The sequence below is a fragment of the Anthonomus grandis genome, chromosome 2 (genome assembly GCF_022605725.1).
Source record: "Anthonomus grandis grandis chromosome 2, icAntGran1.3, whole genome shotgun sequence".
Classification (NCBI taxonomy): domain Eukaryota; kingdom Metazoa; phylum Arthropoda; class Insecta; order Coleoptera; family Curculionidae; genus Anthonomus; species Anthonomus grandis.
The window spans coordinates 32839815-32864735 of NC_065547.1; the positions used below are offsets into that span (position 1 = coordinate 32839815).

General features: G+C 35.1%; 1 protein-coding gene across 4 annotated transcripts in view; it reads left to right on the forward strand.

Annotated features, from left to right (window-relative positions):
* The window catches only part of LOC126746511 (neurexin-1), a 336936-nt gene that overhangs the window by 108061 nt on the left and 203954 nt on the right, over nt 1-24921 (forward strand). For all 4 annotated transcript variants that reach the window (XR_007663913.1, XM_050454829.1, XM_050454818.1 and 1 more), the window contains one exon: nt 12041-12176. Coding sequence is in view for 3 of the 4 variants with exons in the window: in XM_050454829.1 (XP_050310786.1) it covers nt 12041-12176 (136 nt within the window). In the remaining variant the exon portion in view is untranslated. The remainder of the gene's footprint in view (nt 1-12040; nt 12177-24921) is intronic.

A 24921-nucleotide genomic window follows, 5' to 3' on the forward strand; every position in this document is an offset into this window, starting at 1 on the left:
TTAAACTCATTCATTTTAAAGTGTTTAGACAAATTACTCTTCACAAAATTTAAATCTTTGACACATTTGGAAAATAGAATCAAGTCGTCGACGTGAATTAACAGATATGTAAAATCATTAAAATACAAACATGAATCCTTTTTGGATCGTTGAAAACCCATTTCCACCAAGGTTTAATTAAAAAGTGAGTTCCAACATTTTGGCGACTGTTTCAAACCATAAAGAGCCTTTTTAAGTTTACAAACCAAATTTGTATCTTTAACTATCAGACCCTCTGGTATGTACATATAAATAGGGGTTTCCAACTTTCCATAAAGGAATGCTGACTTTACATTAAGTCGCTGAATTAACAAGTTCTCCTCAATATATAAACATATAAGCACTCTTATTGTGGACATTCGTGCAGCTGGTGCATATACATTTTCATTTAAACTTGTTTGTTGAATCCCACGTGCCACTAACCTGGCTTTTTTCTTCCTTTTCGCATTCACTTCCTTTTCTTTGAAGATCCATTTGACATCAATTATTTTTTCATTAGGTGGTGGTGGCACTAATTCCTAAATCTCACTCTCCTCTATTACATCAAGTTTTTCTGTTATGGCACACTTCTACCCACTATCCTTGACTGCTTCAGTGTACGTCATAGGCACATCATTCATTATACAGTCAGCTGATAGAGCTGCCAACAAATTAAAATCTTCTTCACAACCAGTTAGGTCATAGTCTTCTAAGTGTTGTGGAGTCTTCTTAATTCTTAAGCTTCTTCTAGGCATACTTATATTCTCATCAATATCTGGCACTTCCTTGTCTTCAGAATTTTCTTCCTGCTTTGCTTTGTCCTGGTTTTCACTTCTTTGCTCCTCTAAATCCTGCTCCGACTCATATTCCTGCTCTTCCAGCCTTAGTTCTTTAAAACTGTTGATTCGATTCTCATGAAAAATCACATTCCTGGCATGAACAATTTTTCTATCCATTTTATCTCACAGTCGATAGCCATTATCTGCATAACCTACCATTATTTGTTTTTTACAATGTGAGTCCAACTTTGAAGTCCTAACTTCCTTTGGCACTAAATTAAAAACCAAACAACTTAAATTTATTTAAATTTGGCTTTTGGTTGTACCATATTTCCGTAGGACTTCTTTGAGAATCCAAAGCCCTAGTTTTAGTCCTATTTGTGAGATAAATGGCAGTCCTTACTGCCTCTCCCCACATTTCCTTGTCAAGGTTTGCATCGAAAATAAGGCACCGTGCCTTTTCCAAGATGGTCCGGTTCAGTCTCTAAGCTACACCATTTTGTTCTGGGTTTTATGCCACCGTACTGCTGCTTAATACCTTTTTGCCTACAAAATTTCTTAAAAGATTTGGAAATGTATTCTCCTCCATTATCACTTCTTAGGTTTACCACTTTGGTATTGAAGTTTCTGCCATAGCTATATACTCTTGAAACTTTTCCAAAGCTTCACACTTTTGATTCAAAAGATAGCAAACAGGCTGAAATGGTCAATAAAAGTGATGAAATATCTTTTATTGTCATGAGTCAGTGGTGTAATTGGACCACATATGTCACTCGATATAATTTCCAAAAACGTCTTAGCCTTTTTGTCTTCTGCTACATATGTAAAAGGTAATCTACATTATTTGCCTTTCAGGCACACCTCACACACACCTGGTACTGGAAACCTAGCAGAATATCCCATTTTTCTATGCATCAATATTTTATCTTCCGTACCACCAACATTCACAGCTACATGTTATTGGTTTAACCACAGTGAAATTAAGTACAGATTTCCATGCAACTTTCCGTCTAGGACTACATTATCATCTTTACTAATAAGTACCTTTTTGTCTCTAAATGTGACAGAAAATCCACTAGCTTCCAACTTTCCAACTGACAACAGGTTATGTCAAATTTTCACATAACCAAACATGCTTAATATTTATTTTCTTACCATTCACTCTCCATAATAAGATCTTCCTCTTGTCTGGCATATAAAGTTTGTCCTTGCTTGGCCACTTTAATGTTTAAACACACATCTTTCTTGTTAACCAGGAAAGATTGCAGTCCTTGCCCGATGAGGTGGTTAGTTGCCCCACTGTCCACAACGAACTTGACTTCATAAGTAGCAGTTGCGTTATTCGCATACTGGTTTTCAAAAGAACTGTCAGGACTATTTTCTAACATTTTTAGAAAAGATATTTGCTCACTGTCATTTCCAGACTGTTCTGCCACATGAGCACTTTGATTCCCTGAATTTGCACTACTGTTGTGTCTTCTCTTTGGACAATTTGCCTTTTTATGTCCAATTTCCCTACAAAAATTGCACTTAAAAGGGAAATAGTTCAGTGATTTACCTTCTTTATGGTTTTGGAAATGTTTGGGCTTATTTTTCTGTGAAAATCTCTGACTCATAAAAGCCACACTACTCTCTGTGTTCTCCTTGTTTCTGGCTTGGCGAGACTGCTCCATGATTAGCTTATTCTTGACAAAATCAAGACTCACTTTATCTGGACTTTGACAAAACATAATGTCAATAGCAGTGGTAACTGACTGATATGACTCAGGCATAGCCGAAAGAAGCTGTAATATCACTTCACTATCTGAGATTTCACTACCCGCTGCTCACACACAGTTTGTTCAAACTCCGTCAAGAAAGAATTTAAACAATTTCCTTCACTCAGCCTCAAATGTCTTAATTTTTTCTGGAGCATCACTTGGGTAGATATTCCCCTTTTAGCATAAGTACGACTTAAACACTCCATAGCTTCCTTGGCTGTAGTTTTATTCTTGAGCATCTCTAACACATTATCAGCTACACTCTGTATAATGATCATCCTAGCCTTAATGTCACGTTTCTTATACTTTGCCAAGGCTTCTGTAGAGGGGGCTCCTCAGTTAACACATCTAAAACATCCTGCTGCTCTAGGACTAACTTTATACGGAATTCCCAATTGGAAAATGAGTATCCATCAAAGGGTTTTACGTATAATAATTGCTGCCTGTCTCCCATTTCAAATATGGTTTATCCAAGCACTACACACGAGGAAGCACTTTTCTTTTCCTTTTTAGCTTAACACACACTATACATTCAAAACACGGTCTGGGCCCATAACCTATGGAATTACTCGTCGTGTTGAATGTACAGAAACTCACGAGAAACTTTAGAAAAAAAATTTATTGATCTTAAAAAAGGCAGAATAATGATGAACATACAAAAACGTGATAAAAACTAAAAACATAACCTCGGACTTCCGCGCGTTTTTAATAGAGGCAGACCAATCGATATTTACTGTGTTGTTGGTAGACACCACACTACGCACAAATACAGAATTTTATATAAATATCTACAAGCAGTAGGTAGTTGAAAAAAAAGGTGGAAAGCGAGAATGTATGACATGCAAAATGACAGCGCCCTTAAATGTTAATGTTAAAAGTCTTTATCAAACAAATATCAAACCTAATTAAAAATTGTTTTACCGACAATAAGTTGGGGCCGTCATATGTAATGATCCTGCTTTTAAGAATAAATGTTTCAAAATATGTTCAATAGAAAATGCTGAAAGAAAAAATAAAGTTTATGTTAGACACAAAATAAAAATAAATATTTTTATAGAAAAGTGTAACTATGAGTGTTGATTGAATATTTGAGAATCGAAAAAATTATTAATCAATATTCAATCAAAGCTATGCCTATGAGTTTGATAGGATGATTACATACATATGAAGTTTTACGCAACACCAGAGATGGCGCCAGAGGTTCGTCTAAGGTCACAAAGTTGAGTCTAAGGTCGATTTTGAGGTCGATCATGGACTTCTGTCGCTATAGAGGCGCAGTTTTGACTTTTATTTAGAATATATATAAATTTGTAGTCGTATATGTGTTTATTTAATAAGCCACTTGAATGATTATTACAGATCATTTATCATTTTAAAAAAATCGATATTTTGTAAATTTAAAATTAAAAATGAAAAGAAAAACACATTGACATCTCTGGACACGTGTCTCCTCTAAGCGAATCTTTCTCAACAATGATCCAGCTAATGTAAAAGGAGCCTTTGCCGCTAGGAGGCCACGTTCGATGTTTTCCAGGAGATTTGATATATGCAGCTTTTGGTGTCAAGTACGATACTAAATCTCTGATGAATGGTGTTGAATTTTCTGGCAAATTATCCTGAAAAAATTCTTCTTCTTCAATTTTTTTCCAAAGCTCCCTTGATGTACAGAATAGTTGAAATTTCTGTAGGATCCTCCAGTTGCTGAGACTCCTTCTTTGTTATCTCTGCTGCTTTCCTAATAATTTATTTTTATTTTGCTTGGATATCTGTTCTACTGTCTTTGTAATCTGTCTTTCTACTGTCTATTCTGAGTCTTTGGTGATGCTTTCTATTTCCTTACCGAGATCAACATTGTGGTTGCCATTGACTGCCTTAATGATTTCCAGCTTGGTTGAACCATGATGACGGGTGTTGTAAAGTAGATATTGTCCTGTGTCTATTGGTTTGCCATAGACTGATGCCCTTAGGCATCTATTGTTTTTCTTTAAATGTAAATCATATCATAATGACTAAGTTTTCTGCTTCATTGTTCATTGAACTTGGCTAAATGTAATAACATTATCCTCCAAAAAGTTTGCTAAATCTTTATCGCTTTTACCCCAAATAATAAATTTATCAACGACATATTGAAATACTTGAAATTGTCAAAACAGTGGGCTGCCAAGACAGTTGTGCATATAGGTCTCCTGATGGACCCGTCATGCCCCACCGGGGGTTACCAGAGCCCAATGGCCAAGAAAACTCAAGAAAAACTCGGTGCACTGAAGTAGTAGTAGTAGTAGTAGTAAGGGTGGGGGAGCTAGAGCTCGGCAAGTACTCAAGTAGGCCTAGACAGTCACTTTTCGCCAACCCCAGAATCACCCCGTCCCAGTCCAGATCTTTAAGATCTTCCCGTTGGAGTGTCGTTGCTCCGAAAATTTTTCTTCTCAGGCGACTCCACCTGTCACAGATACCTAGTATGTGGTATGAAGTTTCTTCCCCAGTACCGCAATTCAGACAAAGTGGGCTTTCTCTTATACCAAGAAGGTGTAGATGCCTGTTTAGACTGTTGTGCCCGGTCAGGATTCCCACCAAGTCTTTGATACTTTGTCGGGTCTTTGTTAGCAGTCGCCTTGCTTTAGAGCCGTCATGATGTGGTTTCATTTCCTTGGCCTGTCTACATCCTTCTGTCCTTTTCCAATTCTTCCTTTTTTTCCCAGGCGCAATTATTAAGTGTCTGGGTTATTTGTTTTTTGCTAAGACTGAGATACAGTTCGGGGCATACGAAGGGGTTAACGGAACCTTGTCTTGCTAGTTCGTCGGCCCGCTCATTGCCCTCGACACCTTGGTGTCCTGGGACACATCTCAGTCTCACTTGCCTGTGTGCTGCAAGCCTTTCCAATGCGTCTCTGCATTCCTGGACTAGCGCTGAGCTGGTCCTGGGTCTCTGAATCGCCTTGAGGGCAGCTTGACTATCGGAGTAGATGGAAATTCCCCCCGTTACCTTCCAATGCCTCTCGTTTGTTTGCTACTTCGAGTATAGCAAACACCTCCGCTTGGAAAACTGTGGTGTGTTTCCCTAGCGGGAACGGTTCCCCTGTGTTCGTTTCCATACTGTACACTCCGGCTCCGGCTGAATTGGTGCTTTTCATCCATGATCCATCTGTGTACCGGGCTTGGAAACCACTTGGCTCTTTAATTTGGTTCGCCAACCATTCATTCCTTGTCGCGATTTCGACTTGAAACCCCTTCTATAACTTTAGTTTGTCACTTTCTGTAGTGCATCTGGATGTCAGAATTGGTATCTTCTTATACAACCTGAGAGCAATAGTCATAAGGCCTTGTCCTAAGTACATTGCGCCACCCTCCGCCTTCTTCATGGCCTTCCTCTCAATCCAGACTGAGAGGTCCGGTAGCCCAAGAAGAATATTTAGTGGTGCCGCAGGTGTTGTTGTTTGTTTGGGCGTTAGTGACCTTCAATACGGCTAACCACCATACCACGGATCTGTACGAGATCCTCGGTCGTATGACTGCGGTATAAATCCACTGGAGAACGTGGGGTTTTAGCGTTCATCTTGTACCTGTTGTTTGCCGTAATTGCCATATTAGGGTCGTTGCCTTATTTATTGCCTACTCTACGTGAGTTTTAAACGTGAGCTTGCTGTCTAAAATAACTTCCAAGTATTTGACCTGCTGTCTCAAAGTTAGGCGAGTCTGATACATAATGGGAGGTTTAAAGCCTGTCAAATTTCGCCTCTTAGTAAAGAGAATGAGCTCGGTCTTTTCAGGGTTGACCGACAGTCCTGTCTCCCGACACCATTGTTCCACTATCCTGCACGCAACTTGCATCCGCTCACAGACTGTGTTCACGAATTTACCCGTGACCATCACTAGTCCGTCGTCCGCGTATGCCTGTGCATAGAATCTTTCAAGTTCTAGCTGTGTGTTCTGGCTCTAGAAGTGCTACCCAAGTATTTGAACCTGGCGCGCGTGAGTGCTGGGCACTGCCCGACCACATGCTCAACGGTTTCATCCCCCTCACAGCACCGCCGGCATTCCGGGTTGTCTGCAATACCGATGGTATGGAGATGGCTTCTTAAGTGCCATTGTCTGGTTAAAAGACCTCTCACTAGCCGAATTTCGCGTCTTTTTAGGAGTAGTAGATTTTCGGTGAGACAGGCAGAGGGCCCACCTATATGCGCTTTGGCCTGTCTCATACCAGGGAACTCAGTCCATCTTCGGTGGATCCACTTGTCCAGCAGACCCTTCATTGACGCGACCGCTACGCATTTGGCGATACCAATTATGGGTTCCGGCCACATCGGCACATTCGGGGATCCCAGTCTGGCAAGAGAGTCCGCTTCTGTTATTCATTCTGGAGCCATCTGTGTACCAGATGGTCGCCCTACTTAGCAATGTAGGTCTGTTGGAATGCTGCCACTCCTCTCTGCCTGCAATGTGCGTCACGAATATCTCGCAGTCCACAGTCACTGGACCCATGCAGTCACTGCCCATCAGAAGGAGACAGTCAACGACATATCGACGCCGCATCTTGGGTGTGGACTGAGCTGTCTTTCTAGCGTGCTCCTCGAACCACTTCATGCTGTATATGTTGACTATACTTAATCACGATATTTATCCTAGGATCCTGGATATAATCCTAAGTCTTTCATCCTGGGCGTAAGACCTATCATTGAATTGAAGGGATTACTTACGAAAACAAACTTTCAAAACGTCCATACTCCTACCACTGCAAGTCCAATACGTTCCTCAAGCGTTGCATCCTGTCTTTCTTGAGTCTTTCACTGATGATGTAAATGGAATCTTCGATGGGCATATTTGTATAAAGACTATCAAATATAACATCTAAGCTTAATGCAAATTTCGATTTTGGCGAATCCCTAGTTCGCTAGCGAACCAACTGCCTTGGTTCGTTACATACATTCTAAAGACAGGCACACACATTACCGCTTTAATGTACCGCCCTATGGTAAGTTTGGTTTATTTGATTGATAATTTACCATTTATGTAATTAGCAGAACATTTTCATGATACATTTATTTCTTAAACATTTCATTGTTAAATTTACAAATTTTGTAATTGGTGCAAGAATAATAAATAAAAGTAATTTTCTATGGAATTAACATCAAATTTAATTTTCTATAGGTTCGGCTCAAAACAAACTGAAACTGTAATTGGATTTTTTGGCAACAAAAAATATCGTGCCAGTTTTCAACTTAAGTTTGTTAATTAAAACGCTGATGGTGGTGATTTATTTCTCGCGCGAATTTTAGATTTTATTTCAGGAAAGACGAAACGTGGAAGGCCTTTTTATTATAGGAGAAATCACTGACGATTAATTATTAATTAAGAACTTTTAAAAGATATTTTTAAAAATTCAGCGTTCTATCGAGAACTTCTATCGAGTTCAGAATATGAAGTAAGGTGTAAGGTCATTCCTTACAGTCTAGCTTGTTATGTCAAACTTGTCAAAAAAAGACAAATGCTATAGTAACAAAATACACATTTCAATAATGATTAAGGATGACAAAAAAAATAGTGAATGGCTATAGTTAGTAATAGCTCTAATTATTACATTTTTAGGGACGGATCTAGAAAATATTATACTAATATTTTTTGGGGAGGAGTCCATATCAAAAGCTTCAAAATGATTCCCTTACAAAAAACTATTATATATTATATCGCCCATGTTTCAGTGTAAGTGGAATAAAAAGGAACGAGCAGTCTACATACTCTATAGTAACCCAAAGAAAACTACAATTTGTTGTGTATTTTGACATTTCATGTCGAATAATTCATATTGTTTGAGGCCAATCAACAATGGCTATAACAGTCGACCTATTTATCGAGAATGTTTCATACCTTTATGCGTTTTCTTATTATAAGTAGATTTGATTGTTACCCGTGACCAGATTTTTATTAGTTTCTTTTATATATTTTAGTCTTTTTCATGATGGTATTAAGGACCTCAATATTCCAAGAACTCTCTGTTGGAGTGATCCAGGGATTCTGGATGGTATTTATTTATATAGCAAACATACATTAATTATTGATAATTAATATGAAGGTGTTGATTTTGTAGCTTAAATTGTCAAAACATATTTTACATTGTGTTTTTCGTTAGTTCCATATTCCGGATCCATCGACACAATATTTTATCCGAATAAATCTTTATAAGACTTCAACTTACATTCGTCTGATTTCAAGTGAGTTTTCAACTCCAAATTTCAACTCCAGCAGCTGCAAATACACTTATATACCCTGTCTTTACTGATGAAGAATAACTCTATATTATAAATATCTTGAATTAATATTTCAAATAACCCAACCTTAAACCGGATAAGCCATGTTAAACATTGGAAGGTGTAGCTTTAAAAGTCAACAATAATTTGATTGCAAGGATAATGGTTTATTTGTGGTGTGCTTAGAAATATTAATGTTTCGAATTTATAATTTATCTGCTAATATAATATGTATTTCTATTTTCACATTTATATACATGTGAATAAACAACACGAGCTATAATTAAGTTTTATACATTTTTTTTCATGTGACGTTTGACGAGATTCTTTCAAGGTTTTACGGATACACACAGATGTATTTTTTGAAACATTTCTTCGATATAGCGTGTGTGCACTTAAACATAATTTCACAAAATACAGCTGATAGAGTCCGGATCCCTCGAACACTTGGATTTGGATCTGACCCTGTAGATTTTAATGCAATAATTTTGTCTTCTGTGCTGCCTGCGGCCTCTAAAGGATGTTATTAGGCCACATGGCACCTTTTGCTTAATTTACTGACTTTAGGTAAATCCGTTGCGCCATCTGTGGTGTTTTATTAACATTTCTATCGAAACTGTCAATGTCAAAATTACTATTTTCTATAAATATGTGTATACAGGGTGTTTCAGAACTATGGGATCAAACTTCTAGGGGTTGTTCAGTGCAACAGTAGAATCCATTTGAGTATAGGAACCCATGTCCGGAAATGTGTCAGCCACTACGGCCCTAAGACGCGTTTAAATTTAGAAAAAATATTAATTACCTAAATAGGATCTGATGCAATTATTTTTATATGATATGACCTTTTGTATATGATACCATCACAACAATTGTTCAAAATGTCTTCCTCCAATTAAAGGTCTGGCGTTTAAATACACCGATTTAAACGCCGCACATGATTTCGGCGGACTACACTAAAAATTTGATCCTCGTTTTGAAGGATTTCAAATACTGCTGTTATTCGTCCAATTAAGTCTAGCTCTGATTCTACTGGAGTTTCGTAGACTAAAGACTTTATATGTCCCCACAAGAAAAAATCGAGCGACGTTAAATCGGGTGACCTAGGAAGCCAAGAAACTGCTCCACCTCTGGCAATCCAACGGTGCCCAAACCGCTGAGCCAAATACTCGCGTACTTGTATCATGCTGAAACCACATTTGCTGTCTAACGTTTAGTGGAAAATTTTCTGAGTTTGGGAGAACTTCCTCCAAGAAACCCAGATAATTAGGTCCTGTTAACCGTTCCGGTAGAAGGTATGGCCCAATTAAATAATCATCAACAATGCCTGCCCATACGTTGATAGACTAAAGACAATTCTAATGTTTTCTTGGAAAAATTGCATAAGGATTTTCTTCGTCCCAAACATGGCTATTCCTGCTATTAAAAATACCGTCTCTTGTGAAAGAGGCTTCATCGGTCCACAAAACATATCGTAAAAAATTTGGTTGTGCAATGACGTGATCCAGAAGCCATCGACAAAACTGAACTCTAGGATAATAATCGGCTGCAGTCATACCTTGAACTTTCTGGAAGTGGTAAGGATGGAGTTGTTGCTCGTGTAGTACCCACCAGACAGAAGCGTTACTCGTATTCATATTGTTAGCGACGTCACGTGTGCTATTTGATAGTTCATCGGCAACTCGCTGAAGCACCTCTTCTTCAAATTCGACCGTTCTTACGGTTTGAGCAACACCAGTATCATGCATCTTGGTCTTAGACATGCCTGTCTCAGCGAGCACCCGATGAACCGCAATAAAGTGTTTGTATCCAGGATGCTGTCGTTCGGGATAACGTTCATGATACAACCACGATACTGCTCGTGCATTGCAGTTTGTTGCTCCGTATGCCAAATACATATCCGCCAATTCTTAATTGGTAAAGTTTTCTATTAGCAATAAATGTTTAAAAATTGTAAGCTATAAAATTTTTAAAAATGACATTGAGAATTGACATTGATTTTAAGCGTTGATTTTAAACAATTGTGGTTATGGTATCATGTACAAAAGGTAAAAATAAATGCAGCAGATCCTATTTAGGTAATTAATATTTTTTATAAATTTTAACGTTTTTATAAATTTTAACGCGTCTTAGGGCCGGATTGGCGTAGTGACGCATTTCCGGACATGAGTTCCTATACTCAAATTGATTCTTCTGTTGCACTAAACAACCCCCAGAAGTTTGATCCCATAGTTCTGAAACACCCTGTATTTCTGCTGAAATAAAAATATTACTTTTTACACTTAACATCATATTACCTTTTATACTTAACATATATAACATTTATACTGTTTCTGAATGCAAGATCCACGATCAAGGATTTTTCGCCTCTTTTTGGTTGTACATGTTTGTATCGCACAAGATGGCGCCGATTTACCATTGTCGGTAAAGCAGTTTTTTCCTCATCCTACAAGTATATTCTTTGTATGTTATGCGTTATTTAAATTCGTACGATTAAATATAAGATAAGTTATGATTAAATCGATTTCGGTTTACGGTTTCCAGAGAGGCCATGAACAATTATTTGCAAAGCCTTCAAATTAAAAAAAAGTTACACTAAGATTTTATCAAAAATAAAATACTTGACAGCAAAAAGCTAAAAGACATTAAAACACCATAGACCATGAAAAACTAAATAAAAAAGTATTTCAAAGACAGGAAGAACCCAAAACGGTGAAAACAATAAAATTTATTTCAAGAACATAAAACACTGCATCAAACCACCTAAAAAGAGAAAAAAAAACATACAAAATGCATGCATACGCGTTGCCATATTTTGCCTCTAAGCACCTCTCTATGCGTAATGATCAATTCTCCAACCTGTATATTAAAATCAATTAGGCCTCTTTTATTAGTTATACACTTTAGATAAAACCATTTGTGTATGCAATAGACAGTATATTTTCCTAATAAAATGATGTTTTTCAAAAATGAAGATTGAGATCTCCCCTGAAAATATCAGTCCTTTGTTAGTGTGTAAAAATAAAAGAAATTTATTTATTTGCCGCACCAATTCATAAATGGTTGACAGCATAAAAAGACGATTTAAAAAGCTCCCGTAAGTAATTTTGATTGAAAGTCCCTAAACGTAATAATTGAAACAAAAACCTTAGAAGGGCGATAGGGGAAGGGAGAGGGTGGAAGAAGAAAAAAGTGAAAACGAGATAAATCAACAGAACAATGAAATTTGTGTAACTTTCAGACGCTGAGGGGGAACAGCAGCGACGCGTGCGAAGTCCGGGATCCCTGTCAGCACGGCGGCATTTGCATATCGACAGACAGCGGCCCTATTTGCGAGTGTCGCAATTCCGATTACGAGGGGGAGTTTTGCGAGAAAGGTAAGAGATCATTTATTTAATTTAAATATTCTGAAATACTCGAGAAACTTATTTGTATCACTTCGTTTGAATGACTATTGAAAACGGTTTTAATGACATGCTACGCCCTTTTCCTCAGATCTTTTGGTAATGGTCTTGTCATAACTGACAGTTGTCAATCAACGATGCAAGCAAGAAGTAAGAAGCATGAAATGGTTCAATTTCATTTCTTGCGTCATACTTCTTACGGAAGCGTAAGTGATCGTCAATGTTCACCAATATAACCAATCAAAAGGATAGGCTAGTAGGGATTTCAGAGAGGAAAATATCACGAACTTAATAAATATACCTGGACTGTTAATGCATATGGCCACGATACCGAATAATGACCACTGCCTGATGGCCGCCATTTTTATAGTGGTTGTGTCCTTTTGATGTTGGTCACTCTGAACATTTTTAGTGTTGCCAAAAAAAATATATATTAAATAACCATAATGAAGTTGTCGACGTTGACGTTTGATTATAGTGGATTGCCTAGTTTTTTGGCGATTTGTAAACTACACTTGGGAATATCGTCTGCACAAGCGCTATGCTTCCTCCTTCTTTAATACGTGGATAATGTATCACCATCCTTATTTAAATGTATTTGGTTCACTGCTTCTCAAAACCGAATTATTGTGAATTGTCTGTCTGGGTTTCTGATATAATAATATATAGAGTTGTTTATTTTTACTATATAAACCCTTGCTATTTACAAACCCTCATAACATCATCTATATTTTGATTTTTATAGATGGTTGTACATATTAATGTGAAAACACTGTACATATAAAGAAAGTAAAAGTCGTAATAGTAAAAATAGAAATAAAATAAAATTGTTTTTAACTGAATTTGTGAAGTAAATACAAGCAAAAAATTAAATGAAGATCATCATTTTTATGGTATTAGGATTTATAAGATTCAAATTTAAGCTTAGATTTATAAGATATAAGATTATCAGAATAATAAAACAAATATTTTAAAGTGCATGCATCTATCCCAAGTTAATTGAAACTTTGTCTCATTCTAGATGAGGATTACTTTCTTTCATTAATTTAAACGAAATTCTTAAAGCACAAGAAAAATCACAGATCTAACACAACTATCTATTCTTAACTAAATGTATATAACTTTCTATTTTGTATTTTTAAACATAACTTCTTAAAAACTTTAATTGTATTATTTCCTTACAGTTGGCACAACTGAAATTTGTCAGAGTAACCAACATCGAAAGGACACAATCACACAAAATGGCGACCCCCTAGTAGTGGTCATTTACTTTTCATTGAATTGGCAGTCCAGGTATATTTATTAAGTTCGTGGAAAATATTCAGAAAGAGCGACAGGATGAATTTTGCTACGTTTTTTTACTTTATACGTTTTTATATTATGAGTTCGCACGATCCTTAATGCATGGAGCTTACTTCTTACTTCTTACGTGTTACTTCTTACTACATACCTTACGAAATTTATGAACCCACCTTTATTTTTTTTAAGCGATTAAAGTTTAAACCTTTTTCGAAACGTACCGTAACTAAGTGTTACTTTGGCAGGTTTGGACCTATTATTGGACCTTTAAACTATAACTCACAACTACAAATTTAAATATTTTAAATGTTCAATATGTATATTAATTTTTTTTTATGGAAGGTAAGGTACGCTTTATTATTGGGGTTACTTTAGCAGGTTATAAAAATATGTTGCCATTCTACCATTCCAGAGTTATTGTTAAGTCAACTTTGTCAGCAAAGAATTGTGCAAAAAAGTTTATTAGTCACACAAGCTAATCATAAAATAAAGATATATTAGTGATAAAAGTAAAATAAATACAACTGGTCGTTTTTGGAATCAAAATCAAGATTTGAACAATCTATGCAGGTGTAAAATGGATCTACACTTTTTTTCGGTGCACACTGTCAGCACCGAATCCAAACGACCTTGGTAATCTTGACATTTTTTAAATCAAATTGCATAATATTCTGGAAGGAAAATCTGCTTTAGAAATTGAGGTGATGGAGTTTCACATCTCTATTCGTCTAAGATTTCCCGCCATTTATCTTTTATCGGTGCGAATACTGCAACATGTAACAGTTCGGTAATATGCGTGCCATTTGGAGGTAAAGATTAAATGTAAATGTCGTTCTGCTCGGATTACTTATGCCTAGATTACTAAAGGAGAAAAATGAGAGGCTAAGTCCTAATCTAGGGCTAATCTCCGATTATGACTTTCTTCTTAGGAGTGTTCATATTTTTGATTTTAGGCTTCAGAATATCGAAAAACTATTTCTCGAATTATATCATATTAAATCAACCACTAGATGTATTTGAGTAAGCCGTTCCGGACGGACTTCCTTGAGTTCAATTGGTGTACAAATGTCCGGCTTCGTAATAGATCACCTGCGGCATACCATGATACCAACCGTTGTTCGCACGTTGAAAACAAAAGTGACACTATGGCAAATTTACAATTTTACAGTAGAGCGGTTTTAATTTTAGGGATAATTTCAAAAAGCTAATTTAATTTGTATGGGAGTTTTTTCCTTAATATTAATGATAGTTTGCAATGTTTTCTATTGGTAAATATTGCACCTGGTATAATCTTCTAAAATAATATATCAGAACCTAAGCTAAAACTGGTTTTTGTTTTTAGTGTCATTTTTGTATTAAAAGATTTGGAAAATATTTGCTAATAGTGTGACATGTTTTGCTAGGCACTATTATTAGTTTTGGAGTACATTGTGAAATAAAAGATAATAAAAATTTACGTTTTTTGTGGTTTTTATTAGAAATGTGGATATAAAAATATTAACAAAACTTACTATTAAATTCTGCACAGAAAAGGTTAAAAAAATATGAACGAAACTTACATTATAGGTACTACTAAATTCTAAACAGGAGATTAAACAAACAGAAAACCAAAATACCAAAAATTATTTTCAAGGCGATAAATTACAAAGCTTATAATCATCTTATTCTTTTAAAATATTATTATAATAGGAATGGTAGAACTGAGGAATCAGATTGGCGTTAATAAGGCTTTGTATATCATTTTTCTTACGTTCTGATATTTTAATTTTTTTTGATATAAAGATTTTAAATCTTCCTGATCACAAATACGCTGAGTTTCTTTGTAGAGCTATTTTTTTATAGTTGTTATCAAAATAAGATGTTTTGTAAAATATTTGGATATCATTATTAGCAGTTTTTTCAATTCTTATTACTTTAATATCTGATAATTTTACTACCTCCTCATTAACATTCTTCTTCAATGAAACGCTTGCTAAATTTTTGATATCAGTAAAATCTGCATAAGATAGTTCATTAACGTTGAAAGGATTACCACGTTTTTTTGAATTTCTTATAGCAGTTACATATTGTGCCGGGACGTAAATAGGACCAGACCGTTTTGTTTTCCTTATTTCTTTCTCATATTGGAATGCGCAGCATCCCCTTCATTTTGGGTGATGAGCCCCCTAATTAAAAATTTGTGGGTTATCGATTTAAACTAAGATTTTTAACGGCGTAAATATACATTCTAATAATGAATTGTTTTTTTGCTGACCACAGCAATTATCAGAATAGAAAACACAATCCATATTCAAGATGCTTCCTGCCGACTTTTTCTGAAGAAAACGTAAAACGCACGTGCCAATCTCATTCGCTCCACGCTGACCGTCAGACTCGTCCCAAAAATAACATTCCGTTTGATCTACTACTGTAATGACTATACCATTAGGTATAGTCATTACAGTCATTACAGCCTGCAAGTCATAGCAAGCTACAACAAACTCTTCGGAAATTAACTCTTTGTCTCTTAGCTTTTCTTCTCTACTTTTTTCTTTTTCTTGTAAATGTCGGTTGTATTCTTCTTCTAGCTCCTTCTTTTTTTCTTCTTCTGCTACTTTATATGCCGTGCATTGATCGCATTGATCTTTTTTCGGTATAAAGAAACTAATATTAAAATTACTATTAAAAATTCTTCTGTAGAACTTAACGAACTTAACGAACTGTAAATTGTTTTCATTACAATTCTTTTTGTAATTATTGTATAAATCTAATAATTTTTTTCCACCATCGATGTACTCCCTAGACGTTTGCTTTCTTAAATAATGGCTCTCTATTCGAGGAATACTATTAATGTGATCTTTGACGCCATCTATCAACGCATCCGATATTTTTTTATGTTTTTGTGCTTCCCTCTTTCTTCTCCAACTAAGATTCCCCTGCTGTCCATTTTACTAATCACTGTCCTTATAGGTCTATCAGTTATTCCTAGGGTATTTTAAAAAAATATCGTACAGACCTTAACTTTGACATTATACAAATCAAAAGTAAAGGAGTGTTTAGATTTTCTGTTTGAATTTATTTTTTTGTACTGGTATTTAGGAATAATTTCTGTCATACTTCGTGCAATAAACTCTCTTTGACGCTCAAGCGATCCCATTCCCCAATACCCTTCAAATAGCAGTTGTCGAGCTGCTTGTGGTATTTTCTCCTTGCATTTTAATCGGCAATGATCTCCACAGGATGGTGCCATTTTACGAGCTTCAATAATTCGTTTTGATTTTGAGACCGATACGTATTCTTGCCCTATATTTCTCAGATTCTTAGCAATAATAGAACGTCTTGTATTTGCAGACCTTTTTCGAGATCTGGGTATCTGCCGAACTCCATCAGTAGCGCTTTTAGCTGGAAGATCTAGGTTTTCCTGTAAATTTTCAGAAGCTGTTAACGAGCTTGAACTAAATATTCTTCGTCGAGCTTTTTTAGTGGGAGGCTGATATGTTCCATCACATTCAGAACCTGACGAAAATGGTTCAGGTTCACTTTTTTCATCTTGATCATTCTCAGCATCTGAAAACAATAATGTAGGAAAAGCTAAACAGTTAAATTTAAATAAAAAAGGTTGAGCTTGTTAAAAAAAAAGATTTTTTTTTAACAAGCTTAACCTTATTTATTGGAAGTGTCCAAAAAAACTGGCAATTAATAAAGGGCAACTAAAATATTATTAACCGTTTAATGGACCTGCAGACGAAGAACTAGGACTTGAAGTTGATAAGGAGGAACTAGTCGATGAGGAGGAACTAGACGATGAACTTGAGCTGGAGTTTGAAGAGATTGATTGTCGGCGGGTGTTTTCTTCTTTGCTGTTCAAAGAGTTCAACATTTTGTTCAAGAGTTCAAACATTTTAACGCTTTCAATATTCGAACAAATGGCTACTTCTTGAAAAGGTGTTAATGGCTCTTTGGTTTCAATACAGTCAGTTGCCGCACGGACTGATGGTGTTTGTTATTTTGGTCTCTCCCTCAGATGTGCTAACATTTTCTTTGTTTTCAATGTTTAGCGCCATCGCCAATATTTTGTGGCCTTTGTTCATACTGTCAGTCTATAAAATTAAATTATTTTATATAATATTGAATCAGAAAAAAAATGACGAAATTACAAATAACTTTTAATATTACAAACGTTTTGATGGCGTGTTATAATGTCTCAAAAATCAGTTTAGCTCAGGTCATGAATTTCAATAACGACACAAAACAAAATATGACATCTTTAAAATGTAATTTTTTAAATTTTATTAGTTATTATTTAATACAAAACCGACATTATACAAAAAGGGTCACTGTTGTTCTAGAAAACATTAAAAAAATGTTCAAGTTTGTGTTAATAAAGTGACACTAAACAAATAGTGTCACTATTGCAATACTATCCTTATTAAAAATTTAGATATTTATTGAAAAAATATGTCACTAAACAAAAAGCGTCACTTTACATATTATACTTACTTAAGATTCTCGAACAACTGGAAATAATACACTGTCACTAACCAAAAAATGTCACTTCCAACTTCCAATAAGAGCGCGATGCGTACTGCACGTCTGTTTGGACACAACTGGTATCGTGTCATTATTGAAGTAAAGTACGGCTGAAATTTCTGTTAGTTTAAAGTTACATTCGCGCCATCTAGGAGAAATATCGGGGACTATAGGCAAATAGGTTATTTCGTTTAGTGACGCTTTTGATGTAAAACTTATGTACTAAAAAGTAAAAATTGACAATGAAAAATTGGCATTGTTTTGTATATTGCTGGACCTATTAAACATGTTTTGTTTTCCCAGGAACCGGCACTTCCTTATCTCCAGGATCATCCTGAACGTTGGTCTCATCATAGTTTAAGATCAGTCTAAGATCTGTAATGATCTAGTAATGTTCTCAAATAACTCACTAATGGAATTTAGCCCTTCCGCTGCAGGTATTCTTTTGATATTCGCGGCTAAACGAAAACTAGGGTTGGTTCTGGTAATAAAGTGTTCCAGAACATCACTACCTGAAACTTTGTCCTTGAATTCTTTCACAACACCATATTTTTTCTAAATATTTAAGATAACAATAACTAATAAGTTAGTTATTACAATAATAACTAATAATAAGTAGCGATATTATTCTAAGCAACATTAAAATTTATACAACTGCATGGGAAATATCAAAGAATTACTTAGAAAACTTAAAAATTATGGCAAATCCCTGGACATTTTACATAAAAAAATACGCCAAAATAATGGAAATTATTGTAATTAAATTAAAAACTATTAGTTTTGGGAGGCATAAAAAATTACTCTAAAATCTCGAAAAACCCATATATTCCAAGTTTATTGAAAACATAAAAAACTACATACAATTGAACATTAAGAAACATATTTATTTCACGTCAAATGCATGGAAATATCAAAAAAATCGCTTAAATTTCTCAAATATGTTAAAAATGATTTCTAATAACTGGAATAAAATGAAAACTGGAGTAAAAGTCACCTCAATTGCCTCAAAATCCTAAAAGTGTACACATGAAAATGACTAAACAAATTTCACAATTTAAATTCAATATAAAATTGCATAATTTGTGAAAATTTGATTTAACATTTTTGAAAAACATTAATAAATTCCTTTAAATGGCCGAAAAAAATAATTATCAATATCACTCCTTTCTTTGACTTTCTTTGACTTTGAAAAAAATTTAGAAGGTTAAAATTTAGGTTTAAGAAGTAAAAGGAACACAACTCTATCTGTAAACTATATCTTGTGAGTCAGATTCTGGAAAGCTTTGATCTTCATACATATGCTTCTTGTCTGAACCTCACAAATGCTTTTAGGCTAAGTTATCTCATTATTGCTTTCAAAATGGCAAGTATACTATCACATCACATCTCTCAGAACGCTCTCAAAACGAACACTACAAAGCACAAGTTTCATCACGCTGCGCAATCCAATGTGAAGTTCCCAAGGATCAATATTGGGTCAGTTCTATTTTTAATTTATATAAATGATTTGACCTATTTTCAAAATGTTGCACTTTTTCAGATACTAAAGTTTTTAATTTTCACGTTAATTCCTCCCAAATTAAAGTGACAAGAATACCAGACTGTATGTATGTCTAGTGTTCAGAACTCGTTTCTTGCAAATAAATTATGCCTGAATAGGAACAAGCTGTAGCTGTTCTAAAGACGTAAAATTTATGGGTGTTTACCTGAGCTTCACAGTGTTTTGGGAGTACCGTATAGGACAAGTCTGCGCTTGGTTCTCTAAGCTATTGTATTTGATTACATATTTGTCACATTGTCTTTCCCCCATGGTCTCTTCATGGCTTTATTTCGGCCATAGGCTATGGAATCTTTGAATGGAGTCATTTTCCTCATGGCCTTAAAATGTTTCGACTTTAACATATCCAAGTGTTTACATCCTACAATGTTTAATGTTTCTCAAGCAAAATCTACAGTTTTTTAAAACTAATCAGGGCTGGGATTCTAAAATCACGACTCGATCTCGATACGATCACGACTTCGATCGACAAGTTCGATCGCGACTCAGTCGTGACGAGAAAAGCGATTCTAAATTTCAATCGTCGGCTAAACTCGTTTTATTCGATTTGATTTAGGTTTCTTGGTATATATTGTATGGAATATATAAAAAATATATATTGTATATTATATATTCTATATATGGAAACGTCAATTGTCTTTTCTATTGATAAACTTGAATTGTCATTTATTTTGTCAATTTTTTTCTGGATCCAACGACTTGTAGGAGTTTCGCTAATTTCAAATTTAAAATCTTGTCCAATGCTTCTTTGGTAACACTCTGTGGTAAAAAATCTTGACATACTAAAACTGCTCATTCAGTGGTAACTCTACTTCCTCTGCCTCTATTATTAACAGAAGGTTGTGGAAAATAGGGTCGAATTAAATCTGTTAGTTGTTGTGTTTAAGAAAGCTTCTTGATATACTAATGAAAACTTGGTATGACAAACAATTAATGTAACAAATACGTTTAAAAAAGGATGCTGTCACATTATGCACGTATTAAAAAAGGAAGAAGCTATATCATCTGGTGTATACGATATACCCAAGCGTGTCGTCGACAAATCGTTAAAAACTAGACAATCCGCAAGACACTGAAAATTTTATTTAGAATAAGTCATATCGAGTAATCGTGTCGAATCGTGATTTTAGAATCCCAGCCCTGGAAGTACACAACTACCCTACTACGAACAATCTACGACAACCTAGTTATCAACCACGTTCGTCTTTTAAGATCCAGGGGTGGCACAAGCTTTTTTGGCTTAATTTTTTAATTATCTTATTTAACCTTAGGATGTTAGGAGGCCTTTCGAAATAAAATATAACAATACAATAGAGAACTAGGTACTGAATTGTAGGGGAAAGGTGTACAAAACGACATAGTAGGGTAAAATGACATACTTATTATATGTAACTTGCTAACGTCGTAAGAATATACGCATGCGCTAAATTAGATCATAAATTATTTACCCAACAGGTTCCAACCACTTCAGTTTGTCTCTGCTCACTAACGGAGGTGTACGCTCGATATTTCTAAATTTGTGGTGCAAAAATATTTTTCGCGCTTTGTTTAATTTGGTTATAATACTAGACAACATTTCGCTAGGTAAGTTGTTTTAACCCATTTAAACTATTTTTTTTTAATATTTAGTAATAAGAGATTTACAAGAGGAATAAGGCAAATATTAGAAAAAATATTTTTTTTTTGTTTTCTCTAGTCGTGTAAAATGACATAGTGCGTTGTCGGCTAAGATGACATAGTATGTCATTTTGCCCGACTTATAGAAATCATTTTTTTATTTGTTATTGCAGATTGTCATGCCCCGATTGTACGAAAGAAAGACAAATAGGCAGTCATGGAGTACAGATTCAATGTTAAAAGCCATAGAAGCGGTCAGTAATGGTGAAATGGGCTGGTTAAAGGCATCTAAGACTTACGGCGTACCACAAGCAACCTTACGAAGACATGCTTTAAAAGCAAATAAAACAATAAAGACGGGGGAAAAACGCCTCGGTAGATTTAAGCCTACTTTTCCACCAGAAGTAGAAGGGCAGTTAGTTGAACATCTAAAACTAGAGTCAAGATTTTTTGGACTCACAAGGAAGGATGTGTTAAACTTGGCCTACCAGTTTAACACATCCTTCCTTATGAAGCTTTTAAAAATGGCTTTCAACACAACTTTATAGCATTACGTAAACCAGAGGCGACATCTGCTGCTAGAGCCCAGGCTTTCAACAAACCACAAGTTGCTCGTTTTTTTGAGATTCTAGAAAAGGTGATTAAAAATGAAAATATCAACTCACTTAACATATATAACGTCGATGAATCAGCACTCTCTACTGTGCAAAAGCCTCAAAAAATATTTGCAACAACAGGTCGTAATCAAGTAGGAGCCATAACCAGTGTCGAAAGGGGATCCCATGTAACCGTTGTTTGCTGCATGAGTTCCAATGGTAATTTTATCCCACCAGCCTTAATATTTCCCAGAAAAAACATGAAGAACGAACTTACTGATAATGCTCCCCCAGGGACTCTTGTCATTGCTCAGGAGTCTGGTTGGATGACTGGACCAGTATTTTTGCAATGGTTAAAACATTTTCAAAAGTTTACGAAGGCCTCATCAGACGAAAAGGTGCTTTTAATTGTTGATGGCACATCAGTCATAAGTACCTTGATGGTCTGATTTTCTCCAAAGAACATGGTATTGTTCTGCTCTGCTTGCCTCCTCACTGCACCCACCGACTGCAGCCCCTTGATGTTTCATTCTTCGGTCCCTTAAAAACCTATTTCGATCAAGCTATAACCAAGTGGCTTAAGGCACACCCAGGCAGAGTTGTAACGCAATTTCAAATAGGTGCCTTACTTACCGAAGCATATGGAAAAGCTGCCACTATTCAAAATGCAACCAACGGCTTTTCTAAAACCGGAATATGCCCACTAAATCCTGATGTATTTCCAAAATACATGTTTCAAGCAGCAGAGACAACAAATATTCCAGAATCTGAAGGTAATATAAATGTAAAAAACACTCTAGCTAAAGAACCTTCCGCAGCACTATCTCTACAAACTTTAAGCGGGATGGGCAATTTAAAGGACGTAACCAATCTTCAAAAAGTAATCCCCAGTACATCAGATCAACAAAATAAAAGTTTACTTGCCGTTACTGTCTCCGATCTGAGTCCCATTCCAGTAGGACCATTTATCTCAGGCCAGGGAAAGAGGAAGCCGAGAAAGCGTCAGGGAACTACCGTGCTAAATTCTACTCCAAATTTGGAGGAAGCAAAATCAAGAACTACACCCACAGTCGAAAATAAAAAAAGAGCTGCAACTAAAAAGGTATTTGTTGACACTGACTCTGAATCGAAAAACAACCCATTCTTAATAGAAGACGGCGAAGATTGTACTTGCATTTACTGTGTGGAAGAATTTAAAAGGTCAAAGGCAAAGGAAATTTGGCTGCAATATTGTTGTTGCTCGAAATGGGCACACGCTGAGTGTGCTGGGGTCGACAAAAAAACTAAGATGTTTATTTGTGAACTGTGTTGCGATAATTAATTTTCTACAGAAATTTTTGGTAATATTTAATAGGTATGTCATTTTACCCACTTAGGAGGATAAAACGCACTTTTACCTTTTTAAATTAAATACTTTAAAATGAGAATTTCTTTTTGAGTTTTTTTAGTGATTTTTATTTTGGAAAATAGAGTAGAGATGCCTGTATTTTTTTATTATTTTTGCAGAATTAAAATATTTTTTGTTCATAGACAATTTTGATTTTTGAAAAACCTATGTCATTTTGTACACCCTTCCCCTACTGTTTTTTGTCTTCATTTCAATATTTTTAGTGTAAACCTATGTGCTTTTTATATTATACTTGACTAAAAATACTATATTTGTACATACTTACCAATAAACTTCTATTCTATTCTGTTCAAATTTAAGCATTAAAGCGTACAAAAATTATACCAAATCCCTGAAAAAATAAAAGATATTGGGAATGTCTGGAATAGAATAAAACATTACTTTAAACCTCTTATGGGTATGAAAAGTTATTTCCAATAAATGAGAGACAATAAAAGAATTTAAATAAAGGCTACAGAACAGAAAAATTATTGCAATACCCTGCATTTTTCCAGCATTTTACCCTGCATTATTTCGAAAAACCAAGAAGAAATTTGGAAAATTTTCTAATTTATTCCAACATTACAAAGAACACACATACAATTTCTGTTAATCGTAAAACCCTAGCAATTCCACATCAAATGCATGGAAAATAACAAAAAATTATATAATTTCCCTAAATATGACAAAAATTACTTCTAATACTTGAAATAATATGAAAAATGGAATAAATTTAAAAGTTTGGAATAATTTTAAACTGGTGGTGGTTAGTGGAAATTATTAAAATAAAATAATTTATTCCTAAGAAGTATTAAAAATTACTCTATAATTCCGAAAAACATTATAATTTATTCGAACTCTTAAAAATGTCCGAAGCGCATAAAAAAATATTTCGAATGCCTGGAAAACAATGAAATCAATTGAATGAAAAACATAAAAAAATATTTCTCAAAAAAAAATTGAAAAAATAACATCGAATGTCTGGAAGAAATAAGAAATTCTACAGTTATAAAGTAGTTTAAATTTTATGAAAAATGTGTCTTTTTCGCGTACCCCCTACGAAAAATTCCAACACTTCTTCACATAAATCCAATAGGTTTTCCATATTCTGGTCCGTTTCGCGATTCTTACTCGCTGTATGTAACTATGAGGAAATCCAGGTTATTCCCTTGGGGTCTAAGGGCGCGGCGTGAAATTTTTAAATCCCTCCTCGTCTTGGAGCACTCCGGATAATGAGATGAAATGAGAGAGGCACCTGTAAACATGGGAATGGGAATTTTCTCGAGCCAATGAACCCTGTATAAAAATGAACGTGGGAAATTCAAACAATTCAGAAAGTTACCGTGCAGTCCCTTAAACATTGATTTAAATGCGAAAAAGAAACACAAAGATATAATTGGAAGGTCATGAAAAATTATTTTAATTACCTTGAATAGATAAATTAACTTTGATAATTAACTGCCTGCAATCAAAGAGAAAATGATGACGGGGAGAAATATATAAGAAATGAAGACATTCAATAATGTAAAAAGTATCCGTAAAATCCAGAGAACGTGACTTCAAACGGGCTCGTCGTTATCTCCAGTCAACAAATACATGGAGTGGTTCGAGGAGCACGTTATGCAGCTCAATCTAAACCTCAGGTGCGGCTTCGATGACATATTTATTATTTGGGACAAAAGCGGTACAGAGGTAGTAAGCTTCCTGGAGTACATTATTAACATTAAAATCGCAAAGCAGTTTTATCACTAA